Source organism: Sparus aurata, chromosome 18 (assembly GCF_900880675.1).
Source record: "Sparus aurata chromosome 18, fSpaAur1.1, whole genome shotgun sequence".
Taxonomy (NCBI): Eukaryota; Metazoa; Chordata; class Actinopteri; order Spariformes; family Sparidae; genus Sparus; species Sparus aurata.
In genome coordinates this window covers 32,162-47,833 of record NC_044204.1, presented here as the reverse complement: position 1 = coordinate 47,833, position 15,672 = coordinate 32,162, and the positions used below count along the sequence as shown (strand labels likewise).

The following is a 15,672-nucleotide window of genomic DNA, read 5'->3' as shown; positions in this document are numbered from 1 at the left end:
AGTACGACGCAGCAATTCAGCTGAATTTAGCACCGAGCAGACAGGAAGTCAAGCGCTAAAATAACAAACAGCATCCAGTTACCTTTCAAAATAAAAACACTCGGTGTTGACACCAGCACACAAATCTCAAAAAAGAGACAAACACAAGCTCTTCTGCTAATCCCTCGGTCGGGAACACTTCGTGTTATTGTTTTTAATAACACAGACCTATAACTGCGGTCGTGAGTGATCATGTGATTATCGCGGGAGCTCCTCTGCCTCGTGAGCCAGCTGTCTACCGTACTGCGCCGCAGCGGACTCAAACCGCAACCGGTGGGGATTGCCGGAGGGCGGAGCAAAACCGGATCGGAGCTGCAACGCAGCAGCCACGTATCCAGTGGAAATTAGGGGTGAGTCCCACTAACAGATGCGCGTTCAAGTTTGTGGGGGCGTGGCTTTGGACGGAGCACTGAAGGATGGGGATGGGGGGGGTGGACTTAGAGGAGGTGCTACTTTCAAATCTTGCTAGCTCTCCAGGATTGTAGACCCTAGCTTTAAGTCTGTTAGCTGGACTCTAGTAATCTTGTAGCAGACTATGATAATGCTGCTGAGACAGTTCTTCTCCTTTACAGATAGACCATAAAACCAACAGATAAAAGAAAATGTCAACAGACTTTCAATAAAAGACTGATAAAAGTTACATAAAATGCTCTTAGAAACATGAACAAGAATTCAGCTTCTGTATTAGATGGATACGTTGTTGGCCCCTTTTAACAATAGACTCTGTGTTTTTGTCAAACTTGAGTCTGGAGTCAAACATTGTCCCTAAATACTTGTATGTCTCCACGATTTCTACATTTCCTCCATGAATTTCAGTTTACAGTTTCAGTTTCAGTTTCTTTATTCATACATAGCCAAGAAGATAAACATATACAATTTAGACCAATTTGACATCTGTAATGGTCCTTTGGCATGTATGAATGGGTCCCCCAAAGTAAGCTATTGAAAGCTTTTAGGAGGGGGCCCAAAGTTGATGAAAGAAAAATTAAATCTGTGATGCACAATGTGGTACCGTGAGTGTGTAATATAGTGCATGCAGCAGGATCAGGATGGTTCCCCCTAAAATCAGTGATTAACTCCCAGGTTTTTGTCCCGTTTAAGTCCAGGTAGTTATCATTGCACCATTCCACAAGTGAAGGCACTGCACAACCATGACCTGCTTGAGCCCCCTGGAGGGGTGACAGTAGGGCCATGTCATCAGAAAATTTAACAAGATGGCTGACCACTTGGGAAGACCTGCAGCTGTCAGTATACATAATAAATAACAAAGGAGAAAGGACACAGCCCTGTGGAGAGCCTGTGATGGAGGTGGACATATGACCATTCACAAAAACTCGCTGTCTGTTAAAACATTTAAGAGCAACAACAAAATCTGATCAGGTAGATAAAAGAAGAAGAAGATGTTCAATTAAAATATAAGGCTGCATCTTATTAAAATCTTATTAAAAAATCAGCAAATAAAAGCCTTGCATGTGCATTCGGTTTTTAAGGTGCATAACCTGTCTAGGATAAAAATCTTAGCATCGTCCACACCTTTCCCAGGCTGATACGCGAAGTTTAGTGGATCAAGTTTGCCTTTTATAAGGGAGACACCTTCATCCTTTAATATTTTCTCAAGAACCTTCATCACAAGAGACGTGAGAGCGACTGGCCTGAATTCATTTAGTTCTCTTGGATTACTAGCTTTAGGAACAGGAATTAGGGTGGATGTCTTCCACATAGTCGGTATCTGGCCACTCTCAACACACATCTGGAACAATAGTGTGAACACTTCACTAAGCTGGTCAGCACAGTGTCACAGAGTGTGGCCACAGATGGAGTCAGGGCCAGCAGCCTTACATATATTTATCCTCTTAAGGAGATTTGTGGCATTTTCCTGCGATACCACAATATCATTCTGTGGGGACAGAGATCCCCGCAACATGGAAATATTATTCATAAAATCAGACCTTTCAAACCGAGAGAAATATGAATTAAAACAGTTTGTTGTTATCATCCTCACCATTTACTCGGATGAGCTGCCTGGTCTCACAAGATGAGTGATTTTTGATACCATAGATTATATTTTTCTCCAGGCAGCTCTAAGATCTCCACTACAACACTGACTTTCAGTTTTATTCCTGTACTTTATTTTGGACTTCTTAATTTCCTCCTTAACTTCTTTAGAGACTGCTTTTTTTCTCCAGGAGGTCACCTGAATAGAAAATTATTTTCTTCTTGTTCATCACAGCTTTAAGTTCTTTAGTCACCCAGGGCTTATTACTGGGGTAAGTGATCACTTTTTTAGTGGGAATTATCGAGTCTACACAGAAAGTGATGTATGATGAGATAGTGTCTGAGAGTTCATTTACATCATCACACACATCATAAAAGCAGTTCCAGACTGTACACTCAAAGCATGCCTGGAGGGAGGAGATGTTGTCCTCTGACCTTCTTTCACTGTTCTCTCCTCCTGCTCCAGACATCTGAAGGCTGGCTTGTATACAGGCATGAGATACTACCTGCTGTGGTAAGAAGCACCAAAGGGAGGTAAAGGCTTGGATTTGTAAGCCCCACTAACTGATCCATAGCAAAGATCCAGTATGGTGTTCCTCTGTGTGGTGGGACAAGTAACATACTGATCATATGTCCTCAAAGTTTTTTTTTAAATTACAATGAGTAAATTCTCCTAAGACAAACTTTGGTGCGTCAGGGCAAATAGAGTCCAGTTTGTGTGTGTCAGAAGCAGACTCCTCCACCTCGACTTCTGCCGGTGAACTCCGGTGACTGGTCCATGCGAACTGGGCTACCAAATCCAGTTAAAATCAGGTCTGAGTCTTGATCCGTATCACCTTCGGAGCTCCGGCGGTATGTTCGCTGTAAGGTCAGGAGAAGCTCTCGGCTGAGAGCAGCTCTCCTGCTGTCATGTCCTTCGGTGTGGCTGGCGCAATTCAGCAGCAGCTACAAGCAAAAAAAAGTACAAAAAGCTTCACCGAAGTCCCCATGATCCACAACACTGGAGTACTGACAAATCTTCCACACACACATATTAAAACAATAACTAAAAACACACGCTTAAAAACAGCAAAGACAATTAAACAACAAAGCGACTGAGAGGTTGCCGGGTAGCACACTGCGGAGCGCCCCAGACGCTGTCTCAAACTGCCTCAGATTGTCTCAAACTGTCAGAGTCTCCATCATATCTCCTGATGTCTCCATTGTGCTGTCACAGTTTGGAGTTATGTTGGCGACTGTACTGTGTAACAAGCTGGTTTTGGAATAACGTCCTTGTTTTATTATTATTCTTTTTATTCAATCCTCCTCACAGAGTCTGCTGCAAAAGCTAATTTGGATGCTCGTCCCTGGGTTGGAATTTCAAATCCATAAAACTCAACAAATACATAAAATGAGGGAGCAGCTCCTCTAACATAGTCCACCATGTTTCTACAGGAGTCCAGAATGGACAAACCAAACTGACTCCACTGGCAGACTGTAGTGTTTTTAGTGACCATGCTAGAGGAGGGTGAGGCGAAGGGTGTGTGATGGAAAAAAGGAAGTTTCAAACAGTCGGTTCAAGGCGTTAATGTTGTTATTCTGCTCCCACTCTCTGTGAATGGAGGTCAATGTTGTTCCCCCTGTAACCAAGCAGCAGAGAAAGTAAGAGAGTTCAGTCCACCTGTTAAAGTGTGAACCGGCAGGACGTCACACACTCAGTTACCATCACTGTTGTTTTAAACATCACACTTGGGGACATGCTCTAAAATCACACACCTGAGCACCATCCTCTCAACTCAACTCAACTCAACTTTATTTATAAAGCACTTTAAACAGCCACAGCTGGGACAAAGTGCTGTACATAAGTAAGAAATAGAACATAAAACATACACTACTCACAATAAGTTATAGGGTTAGGGGATATTGTGAGAGACTCAGTGGATTTCATACATACGGTCTTTGTTTCACTTCAGAATTCTGTATTACATACCACCTACAGTCACTTAGAAAAGCCGTGCGCATACACCAGGATCCTGTTTGTGGATTTCTCCTCAGCCTTTAACTGCATGCAGCCCCACATCCTCTGTGCCAAACTGCAAGAGCTCCAGGTGGATCCCTACATGATCCTCTGGATATTGGACTTCCTCCTCAAAAGGGAGCAGTTTGTCAGGGTGGATAACTCTACCTCTCCTGTCATGCTCACATCTACTGGCGCCCCCCAGGGGACAGTGATTTCCCCAATCCTGTTCTCCCTATACACCAACGACCTGTGGGGCTCGGACAGTGTGAGCATGGCCGTGAAGTTTGCAGACGACACTGCATTTGTCGACACTTCCAACAGCCACACCCATTTTGAGGAAGAAGTGATGAATCTGCAACAGTGGTGCGATGAGCACTTTCTCCAGATAAATGTGAGGAAGACAAAGGAGCTCCTCATAGATTTCCGGAGCAAGGTTGACCCTGTTCCACAGCTGACACTCAACGGAGAGGCTGTGGAGAGGGTTAGCAGCTACAAGTACCTTGGGACCATCATCGACAGCAGGCTGACCTTCAATGACAACACACAAACCATCTTCAAAAAGTGCCAGCAGCGGATCTACCTCCTGAGGAGGCTGAGGCATCTGGACGTAGCCCCTCCCATCCTCCGCAGCTTCCACATCTGCCACATAGAGAGCCTCATCACATTTTCCCTTTTGGCCTGGTATGAGGGGCTCTCAGAGACCAACAAGGCCAAACTACGGAGGGTGGTCACCCTGGGGTCCAAACTTTGTGGGGAGCAGTGCTCAAACCTCCAGTGGCTCTATGACCAGAGGACGGTGAAGAAAGCAAGTAATATCGCGAGGGACTCAACTCATAACCTCAGCACCTGCTTTCAGATCTTGCCCTCTGGTAGGAGATATGCTGCCCCTGTATTTAAAACAAACAGGGGCAGGACCAGCTTTATCCCCTCTGCTATCAGGCTTCTTAACAAACAGAACCCCCCATAATCCCCCGCCCCCCACTCCACTTGGAAGAACTGGCCCTGTTGTGTGTGTGTTGTGTTGACACCCCCTCACATGCACGTTCCCAGAGACTAGAGTTCTTTCTTTTTTTTTACTGTGATTGTATTTGTATATTGTTGTCTTGTACTGTCTTGTTTTTGCATATTACTGTCTTGACTGACCTGAGCAAAATGAATTTCCCTAGTGGACAATAAACTACATCTAATCTAATCTAATCAGAGAGTTTTGGGATAGGGAGGCAATTGTATTCGGGTGATAGACACACCTCATTTGGTGTTTTCCACGTAATGGTCTCACTGTGTACAGTGTGCCTTACATATTGGGGCCAATACCAAAAAACTAAAAGACAACCCTTTTCAATGTGGCATCAATTTCAACATTCTGTGGGTATAAAAAGCTGGTATTGTCAGTAAGTCATGAACACACAACGTCACTTAACGGACAAGCAGCGCCACCTGGCCATAGCGCGCCTTTGGGTCGGTGGCAGGCAGTCAGATGTTGCTCGTGAACTTGGTGTGTCTCAAAGTGTCATGAGCAGACTTGCATCAAGACACAGAACTACTGGCAGAGTTCGTGACAGACCCAGGAGTGGAGCCCCACGAGTGACAGACCGCAAGGATGACCAGTACCTAAGGACCTATGCACTCAGACATCGTTATGCAACTGCCACACAGCTGCAGGCCCAGTTACGAGATGTGAGGGGTACTGGGGTTTCCAGACAAACTATTCGAAACAGACTCCACCGCTTTGGCTTTGAATGCCAGACGACCGTTGCAGGTGACTCCACTGACACCAAGACACCGCCGTGAACGTTTGCAGTGGGCACAAGACCATGTGACCTGGACAACGCAGCAGTGGTCTACCGTCCTGTTCACTGATGAGTGTCGGGTCACCTTGCACAGAAATGATGGTCGTCAGCGTTGCTGGAGAAGGCGAGGTGAGCGATACGCCGAGGTCAACATGGTCCCCAGGGTTCCCTTTGGTGGAGGAGGTGCAACAGTCTGGGCAGGCATCACCAGTCAGCGCAAAACAGATTTGGTTATTGTAGATGGCTCAGTCACTGCACGTTCTTACCTCAGAGACATCATAGAACCCATCATCATCCCTCAATTCCGCCAGCACACCCCCAACTTTCTGTTCATGGATGATAATGTTCCACCACATCGTGCCAGAATTGTCACAGCTCGACTTCAGGAAGTCGGAGTGCCTCATATGGTATGGCCAGCAATGTCCCCTGACCTGAACCCCATAGAGCACGTCTGGGACCAGCTGAAGCAGAGACTGGATGATTGTACCCCACCCCCACGTGACCTGGCAGAACTGCGTGTAGCACTTGTGGAGGAGTGGAACGCATTGCCTCAGAACAACATCATGAGGCTAGTGAGGAGCATGAGACGTCGCTGTCAAGCTGTCATTGCAGCAAATGGTGGAAACACCTGCTACTGACATCGTCAATTATTGTTATTTGGGGCTATCCTTGTTATTGTCTAAATTTTTGGGGTAATAAATATTAAACTAATGAAAATGGTGTTTCTTCTCATTCATTATTAGTAATATCAAAGGGAACTTTTAGTTATTTCATTAAAATTCAGACCAAATAGGAAAAGCACTCATGTAAATAACAATATCCCTAACTTATTGTGAGTAGTGTATACAGTAAAAACAATAAAACAATAACAATGTTAAAACAATAAAAACAATAAAACACTAAAAAAAGAGCAGAGTCTCATGCTGGGCTGAATGCCAAAGAATAAAATTGGGTTGTAAGATGTGTTTTAAAAATGGACAGTAAGGGGGCTTGTCTGATGTGCAGTGGGAGTTCGTTCCATAGTTTGGGACCGGCAGTAGAAAAAGCTCTTTCCCCTCTGAGCTTCCGCTTTGACCTCGGTACCTCCAGGAGCAGCTGATCAGCTGACCTGATCAGCTGATCAGCTGCTCCTGGAGGTCACAGGTAGGGGGTTCACAAGAGCCACTCGGACCAAACACCATCACTTCTGTTTTATTTTCATTAAATTCTAAAAAGTTCAGTGACATCCAGGTCTTCAAGACACAACAGAAGTGGTTTCAGACAGAAGGCATCTTTCTTCTTCAGCGGCACATAAATTTGACTGTCGTCAGCGTAACAATGAAAAGCGATACCATGCCTTCTCTGGATGGAACCCATGGTAAGCAGATAAAGTGAGAAAAGCAGGGGCTCTACAACTGAACCTCGTGGAACCCCATATGACAGCAGAGCAGAGCTGGACTCAGAACCACCAAGGCGTACACACAGAGTTCTTCCTGCAAGATACGATCTAAACCAATCCAGGGCGCTACCACAAATGCCCACTAGGTGCTGCAACTGAGACACTAAGATATTGTGGTCCACAGTATCAAATCTCTGATCAGTTTGGTCCAGCAGGACATGGTAGCAATGTTTGGTTCAGTGTAAAAAACAGTGAGTGTGACGATGAGTCTTCATTACTTTACATCCTCATAAACCAGTTCAATCTATAAAAAAAGCTTCTGAGGTCGTGACTGTGACGACTGACAAAAAACAACAACAAATAAACAATAAAACAGTTTAATGAAGAGTTTAGAGCAGAAACGAAAGAACTTATCAGAATGTCATAGTGTTTTGTCCTCACAGCTTCATGTTCCAGATAACAAAAGACAGAAGCTGTGAACGCAGCGACTTCGTTTCCCCACAAATACAAACTGATGTATTGCATCTATCTATCTATATACATATACATATATATATATATATATATATATATATATATATATATATATATATAGATAGATATACATAAAATCCTATTATAATCCCTAATCCTAACTTGTTTTTGCTTACATAAAAACAATAAACCATGAAATAAATTCTTACTGATTGAAGAATGAATATTTCTGTGTATTGAAAGTTGTGTTGATATGGTTACGTCTTTCTAAACAAAACATTATAAATGATAAAAATATAAACTGTTAAAACAGGTTTAACTAACATTTCAGTCCTGAAAGTACAGAAACATCAAGAATCATGAAACTAAAACAATAAACAATCGATCAGTGATCAATCAATACAATTTTGATTTCAATTCAAACTGTAAGTGTTTGTTTATTCAGAACTACATGAAAGGAAAAATCTGAATAAAAAGATGCTGTTCAGTTGTTTGCTGACGATCGTCTTGTCTGATCTCTGATCAGCTGATCACAGCTCGTCTTCCTTCGTCACTGAAAGGAAATGACATCATCAGTCAAAGGAGGGGTTCAATAGTTGCTTCCTGTCAATGTGTCATCATTTTTATTCCAAACACAGAACTTCATTCAAATTTAAATGTTTTAATTTAAATCTCTGAGACTGAGGAAGAATACCCTGTTGATGCTGGGTCAAAACATTTGTGATGAATTTTTATAAGAAAAATTTAATTTTGACATGAAATCAAACATTTTATAAGAAGCATTAAATATGTTGAAACTACAACTTGACACTCTTCATCATCTCTAACCCATGACTCATCATCATCTCTAACCCCATGACTCATCATCATCATCTCTAACCCCATGACTTATCATCATCATCATCATCATCATCATCTCTAACCCCATGACTTATCATCATCATCATCATCATCATCTCTAACCCCATGACTTATCATCATCATCATCATCATCATCTCTAACCCCATGACTTATCATCATCATCATCATCATCATCTCCAACCCCATGACTAATTATCATCATCATCTCTAACCCCATGACTTATCATCATCATCTCTAACCCCATGACTCATCATCATCATCTCTAACCCCATGACTAATTATCAACATCTCTAACCATGACTCATCATCATCATCATTTCTAACCCCATGACTCTACATCATCATCTCTAACCCCATGACTCATCATCATCATCTCTAACCCCATGACTTATCATCATCATCATCATCATCATCATCATCTCTAACCCCATGACTTATCATCATCATCATCATCATCATCTCTAACCCCATGACTTATCATCATCATCATCATCATCATCTCCAACCCCATGACTAATTATCATCATCATCTCTAACCCCATGACTTATCATCATCATCTCTAACCCCATGACTCATCATCATCATCTCTAACCCCATGACTAATTATCAACATCTCTAACCATGACTCATCATCATCATCATTTCTAACCCCATGACTCTACATCATCATCTCTAACCCCATGACTCTTCATCATCATCATCATCATCTCTAACCCCATGACTCATCATCATCTCTTACACCATGACTCCTCATTATCATCATCATCTCTAACCCCATGACTCTACATCATCATCTCTACCCCATGACTCATCATCATCATCATCATCATCATCATCTCTAACCCCATGACTTATCATCATCATCATCTCTACCCCCATGATTCATCATCATCATCATCATCATCTCTAATCCCATGACTCATCATCATAACTCAGTCCGTTGGGAGTTGGCTTTGGGACTTGAAGGTTGCCAGTTCAAGTCCCACTTGGACCAAATAAAGAGTAAGTACCGAATACACTCGTTGGGCACCGTAGCATGTGTGGCAGACCCTTCACTCATCTCCTCTATACACTGTGTGTGTGTGTGTGTGTGATGTGAGGAAAAAAGAATTTCCCCTTGTGGGATTATTAACAGCATTAAATAAATAAATAAATCTCTAACCCTATGACTCTTCATCATCATCATCTCTAACCCCCACACTGACTGATATTATTAATCATTTGTTTGTTGTTGTTTGTTGATGATGTCAGGGTCGAAGTCACCTTTCTTGATGATGATGTCATCGATGGACTCGACCAGGTGAATGGCTCCAGCAGCTGAAGCTTCTCCCTTGGAGTTGGTGGCGTGACACTCGTACGATCCTTCCTCCTCTTTGGTCAGAGGGGAGATCTGAAATACAAACAATACTGGTGATATTAATTGGTTCAATCCACAACTGTAGTTATGACATCACTCTCTGTCACAGAAGATTGACTACATGTTTGTTCCAGATGTTTTATGTCCTTCAGTTCAGTATCTCTGTGATCAGCACATTTCTTCCATCAGCTTCTTTTTTTTTAGCCTACTGTAACTGCTCCACTCAACACCTGGTCATGATGCCACAGGTAAGTGGCTCCTGACTCCACCCCTCTAGGAGCATCTCCATCTGGTAGTGTGACTTCATCTAACTGATGACAATACTGACATCTGGAAAATGTTTCACTCTCACAGGAGAGAGTTTGTTCACTCTGCATCAAGACAGCATCGTCTGCTAACCCAACCCCTGTCTGCTGTGTCGTACCGACTACCGCCCTGATAGAACATATAAGCCTCTTTCACACTGCCGTTTGTATGTGGGGATCCTGCGCCAATTCTCCGCACCCGCCTCTGTGTGAAAGTTTTGGATGCGGAGAGGGGGGAAATTTCGCTCCGGCGCTGATCCGCCTCTGGAGGTAGTATCAGGGCCGCATTATTGGTGAGCCGTCCCAGTGTGAACGGATAATCCGGAGGCGCGGAGCGAGGGCGCGTCGGTCTGACAGTCTGATAACTGCACAAGTCCTTCACTCAACTAAATACAGAATGTCCCACAAAGCAACGTTACAGGACCGAACAAAAGTAACGTAGTAACTGTAACTGTCTTTAGCAACTTATATGAGGAAAACAAATACCACAGCTGTACGTGGAGAAGCGTCCGTCCTCCTGTCTGTCCTACCGACTCTTCGCCACATTCCTGCCCGAAAAACAGCGGCTGTCACCGGCAAAAAACTTTAACTCACCGAGTGTTTGTGATGAAAATAACTCACCGCGACCGTCAGCCCTCCTGACTGAGACTTCACCGAACTTTCCCCCAGAAAACAGCCACCATCCTCGCCTAACCCTAACCCTTGTATAATTATGTAATTTAGCGCGAAAAACTTAACTCCGTCCCTTTCCAGGTGGGTCAGGATCTCAATCACTACACATTATAACTGCATCTATATGATTATAAACTGTCCGCGGGTTTAGATTAACAGGGGAACACCTGGGGAAACACCGACGTCATCAACATGACGTGTACCGTCACGCCTCTTTAGGAGCCGCAGCGCCGGCTTTCTGTGTGAATTACACACCTGAAGGCGGAGATGTTTCGCTCTGTGTGACTCACCATCGGTGGAGAATTGCCGAACCACCGCTCCGGAGATAATGCGGAGAGGCTGTTTAAAAACGGCTATAGATTTAATGTACACTACTCACAATAAGTTAGGGATATTGTGAGAGACTCAGTGGATTTCATACATACGGTGTTTGTTTCATTTCAAAGAGTTTGGGATAGGGAGGCAATTGTATTCGGGTGATAGACACACCTCATTTTGTGTTTTCCACGTAATGGTCTCACTGTGTACACAGAATACACAAAATGAGTGTGTACAGTGTGCCTTACATATTGGGGCCAATACCAAAAAACTAAACCCTTTTCAATGTGGCATCAATTTCAACATTCTGTGGGTATAAAAAGCTGGTATTGTCAGTAAGTCATTCCAAGTTCATCACTCAAACAGCCATGAACACACGACGTCACTTAACGGACGAGCAGCGCCACCTGGCCATAGCGCGCCTTCGGGTCAGTGGCAGGCAGTCAGATGTTACTCGTGAACTTGGTGTGTCTCAAAGTATCATCAGCAGACTTGCATCAAGACACAGAACTACTGGCAGAGTTTGTGACAGACCCAGGAGTGGAGCCCCACGAGTGACAGACCGCAACGATGACCAGCACCTAAGGACCTATGCACTCAAACATCGTTATGCAACTGCCACACAGCTGCAGGCCCAGTTACGAGATGTGAGGGGTACTAGGGTTTCCAGACAAACCATTCGAAACCGACTCCACCGCTTTGGCTTGAATGCCAGACGACCTTTGCAGGTGACTCCACTGACACCAAGACACTGTGGAACGTTTGCAGTGGGCACAAGACCATGTGACCTGGACAATGCAGCAGTGGTCCATCGTCCTGTTCACTGATGAGTGTCGGGTCACCTTGCACAGAAATGATGGTCATCAGCGTTGCTGGAGAAGGCGAGGTGAGCGATACGCCGAGGTCAACATGGTCCCCAGGGTTCCCTTTGGTGGGGGAGGTGCAACAGTCTGGGCAGGCATCACCAGTCAGCGCAAAACAGATTTGGTTATTGTAGATGGCTCAGTCACTGCACGTTCTTACCTCAGAGACATCATAGAACCCATCGTCATCCCCCAATTCCGCCAGCACACCCCCAACTTTCTGTTCATGGATGATAATGCTAACAACAACGTGCCAGGATTGTCACAGCTCAGGAAGTCGGAGTGCCTCATATGGTATGGCCAGCAGTGTCCCCTGACCTGAACCCCATAGAGCACGTCTGGGACCAGCTGAAGCAGAGACTGGATGATCGTACCCCACCCCCACGTGACCTGGCAGAACTGCGTGTAGCACTTGTGGAGGAGTGGAACGCATTGCCTCAGAACAACACCCTAACCCCGAGCATGAGACGTCGCTGTCAAGCTTTCATTGCGGCAAATGGTGGAAACACCCGCTACTGACATCGTCAATTTTTGTTATTTGGGGCTATCCTTGTTATTGTCCAAATTTTTGGGGTAATAAATATTAAACTAATGAAAATGGTGTTTCTTCTCATTCATTATTAGAACTTTTACTTATTTCATTAAAATTCAGACAAAATAGGAAAAGCACTCATGTAAATAACAATATCCCTAACTTATTGTGAGTAGTGTATATAGTATGGGACATTTTACAGACAGACAGACAGACAGATATCACAGGACTAACCAGGACCCAGCCGGTCACTTCATGTTTCTCTGGTCCTCCTCTTGTTTGAATCGCCAGGTTGTCCCTGTCTCCAGGAAGAAGCTCCATCCTCTTTCTTCCACCAAGGACCTGAAGGAAGACACCATCATCATCCCCATCACTATCACCATCATGATCATCACCTTCATCATCATCATCATCATCATCATCCTCATTATCACCTTCATCATCATCATCCTATACCTGTAACACCTCTGCAATAGCTTGTCTTTATATTATTTATATATTTAATATATCTGAGGCTGCAGGTAACACCTGAGGCTGCAAGTAACACCTGAGCTCATCGGGAAGACAGTTTAAACTTCTGAGTTCTTCAAATCATCACACATCATTTTTTTAAAAAAGGTTTTAATATAGATACTTAAACTCCTCCACCTATGGCCATGAACTTTGGGTCATGACCGAAAGAATAAGATCCCGGATACAAGCGGCCGAAATGAGTTTCCTCCGCAGGGTGGCAGGGCGCTCCCTTAGAGATAGGGTGAAGAGCTCTGTCACCCGGGAGGAGCTCAGAGTAGAGCCGCTGCTCCTCCACATCGAGAGGAGCCAGCTGAGGTGGCTCGGGCATCTGTTTCGGATGCCCCCGGGACGCCTCCCTCGGGAGGTGTTCCTGGCATGTCCCTCCGGGAGGAGACCCCGAGGAAGACCCAGGACACGCTGGTGTGACTATGTCGCCCAGCTGGCCTGGGAACGCCTTGGGGTCCTCCCGGAAGAGCTGGAGGCAGTATCCGGGGAGAGGGAGGTCTGGGTGTCCCTGCTCAGGCAGCTGCCCCCGCGACCCGGCCCCGGATAAGCGGATGAAAATGGATGGATGGATGGGTTTTAATATACTTTAATACATTTCAGTATACTTACATGTATTCTTATATATTTTAATATACTCAAATATATTTGAATATACTTTAATATACTCTTATATTTTAATAAACTCATATATATTTTAATATTCTTTAATGTATCTTAATATACCCTTATATATATATATAAATATACTTATTATATTCTATATACTTAATATATTCATTTTATAATTCAATATATTTGAATATACTTCAATGTATTTGAATATACTTTAACATATTTTATATTCTTTAATATTTTTGAATATAGTGTAATATAGTTAGTATATAAAAACTCACCTTCTTCCAGGTGAGGACAGGTGTTGGCACGCCCACCGCTTCACAACTCAGGTACACCTGAGAGCCACTCACATTGTAGACCTCACCTGGAGGAGTGACGATGATCGGAGCTGCAAACAGACAGCCGAACAGGTGACAGGTCACTGCCAGTAAAGTTAAGCTTTGAGCTGAGGTTTGGTTGGAGAGCAGTTTCCCCTTCAAGCTCAAACAGGATGAAACTCGGGTTGGACTCTAACAGGATGAAACAGGTCGCAGGAATCCGTCAGAGACAGAAAATCCTTGGTGACCTCAGAGGAATTCAGATTGCTCTAAGCGTGCTCAGTGAGGGTTTTCATGTAGAAAGGTATTCAGTGTTTTCAGAGGGATGAAGGTGGATTATCATCACTCACTGTCTGTTACTGTCAGAGGTTCAGGCAGCGACACGTTCAGCTTCATCTCAACCAGACAAAAACATTTATGTGACATTCTGCTCCTGATGCACTGGTCGGCACTTTGCAAGGCAGCCACCATCAGTGTATGAATGTATGTATGAATGAGTGAATTAGAGGTCGCTTTGGACAACAGCGTCCGCTAAATGACCTAAACATAAATGTTAGCCTAGCACAGAGACTGTAAAAATAGGGGGAAACGTTAGCCCAGCTAAGATTGGAAACAAAAACTGGAAACAGAAGGGAAATGTTAGCCTAGCTTAGCACAAAGACTGGAAATGGGGGGAAATGTTAGCCTAGCTCAGCACAAAGACTGGAAACAGGGAAAATGTTTGTGTATCTTTAAAGACAGATTCAGTTCTCAGTTGTTTAAGAGACGCGATGGTTCAGACTGAAGACAACAGAATGGTAATAACCATAATATGAACGATATATGTTGAGTATCTCAGACTCACCTGTGGCGCAGCGGCCCTTGTTCTGAATGCTGATGGGGTCACTGCCCTCAGACTCTGCTGTCAGGCTGGCGCTCTTCAGTGCACAGCCGCTCCGGTACGTCAGCCCATTGGTTCCGCAGACTTCATAGTTGCTCTTACAGGCACAGACTCCCAGCTTGTTCTTCTTGTCCTCGTCCCTTTTGATGCACTCCAGCCCGGAGCCACAGCGACGAGCTGCGGCGCGGCGCCCACCACACAGCTCTCCCTCCGCAGCAGCGCACACCGAGCAGCAACCACAGGAATCCAGCAGAGAGCCAGCAGGGCAGCCCTCCCCCGGGAGAGGAGCACACTGAGCTGGGTCACAGGGTCCACAGCCCAGACCTGCTTGGACTCGGGCTGATAGCACTGGGAGGATCGAGAGGACCGACAGAACCGGAACCAGAACCAGAAAGACGGTAGAGGACTTCATGATGGCCCGATGGAGATCGGCTAGTCTGAAATGTGTCCCAGTCTAAACAAACTGAGATCTGATCTGCAGACTGAGAGTGTTTAAAGCTACTGACTCCGCCTCCGAGACCGAGACCTGATCCCAGAGCTGCTGTCAGTGTAGGCAGTTCAATACTAGAATATGTTAGACCTCAGGATGAGCATTCTTTTTATCACTACTGTATTATCATGCTTCATATTGTGTTATCACATTATAATGTAGTACTTTTCAGAGTGATCCATTTTGACTCTTGAAATGAACCTTCAAACATTTCAGAAACATTGTGGGAACATTTTGAAGTTTGTGAGCGTCAGCTGGGCGGTGG

General features: G+C 44.4%; 1 protein-coding gene across 1 annotated transcript; it reads right to left on the bottom strand.

Annotated features, from left to right (window-relative positions):
- Positions 1-7,562: 7,562 nt before the first annotated feature.
- Positions 7,563-15,465, bottom strand: igfbp7 (insulin-like growth factor binding protein 7). The gene is made up of 5 exons (XM_030396679.1): positions 14,882-15,465; positions 13,999-14,108; positions 12,821-12,928; positions 9,803-9,929; positions 7,563-8,228 (listed from the first exon to the last, which is right to left on the bottom strand). The coding sequence occupies exons 1-5, from the start codon at positions 15,327-15,329 to the stop codon at positions 8,206-8,208; spliced, it is 816 nt and encodes a 271-aa protein (XP_030252539.1). The 5' UTR covers positions 15,330-15,465; the 3' UTR covers positions 7,563-8,205.
- Between the last annotated feature and the right edge of the window lie 207 nt (positions 15,466-15,672).

Bases quoted from the DNA above. Each gene is read 5' to 3' on its own strand.
- igfbp7 (XM_030396679.1), bottom strand. From the start codon at position 15,329: ATGAAGTCCTCTACCGTCTTTCTGGTTCTGGTTCCGGTTCTGTCGGTC. The intron at 12,929-13,998 runs GTGAGTTTTTAT...GTCTTCCTTCAG, and splicing joins CTGTCCTCACCTGGAAGAAG to GTCCTTGGTGGAAGAAAGAG. The intron at 9,930-12,820 runs GTTAGTCCTGTG...TTTGTATTTCAG, and splicing joins AAGTGACCGGCTGGGTCCTG to ATCTCCCCTCTGACCAAAGA.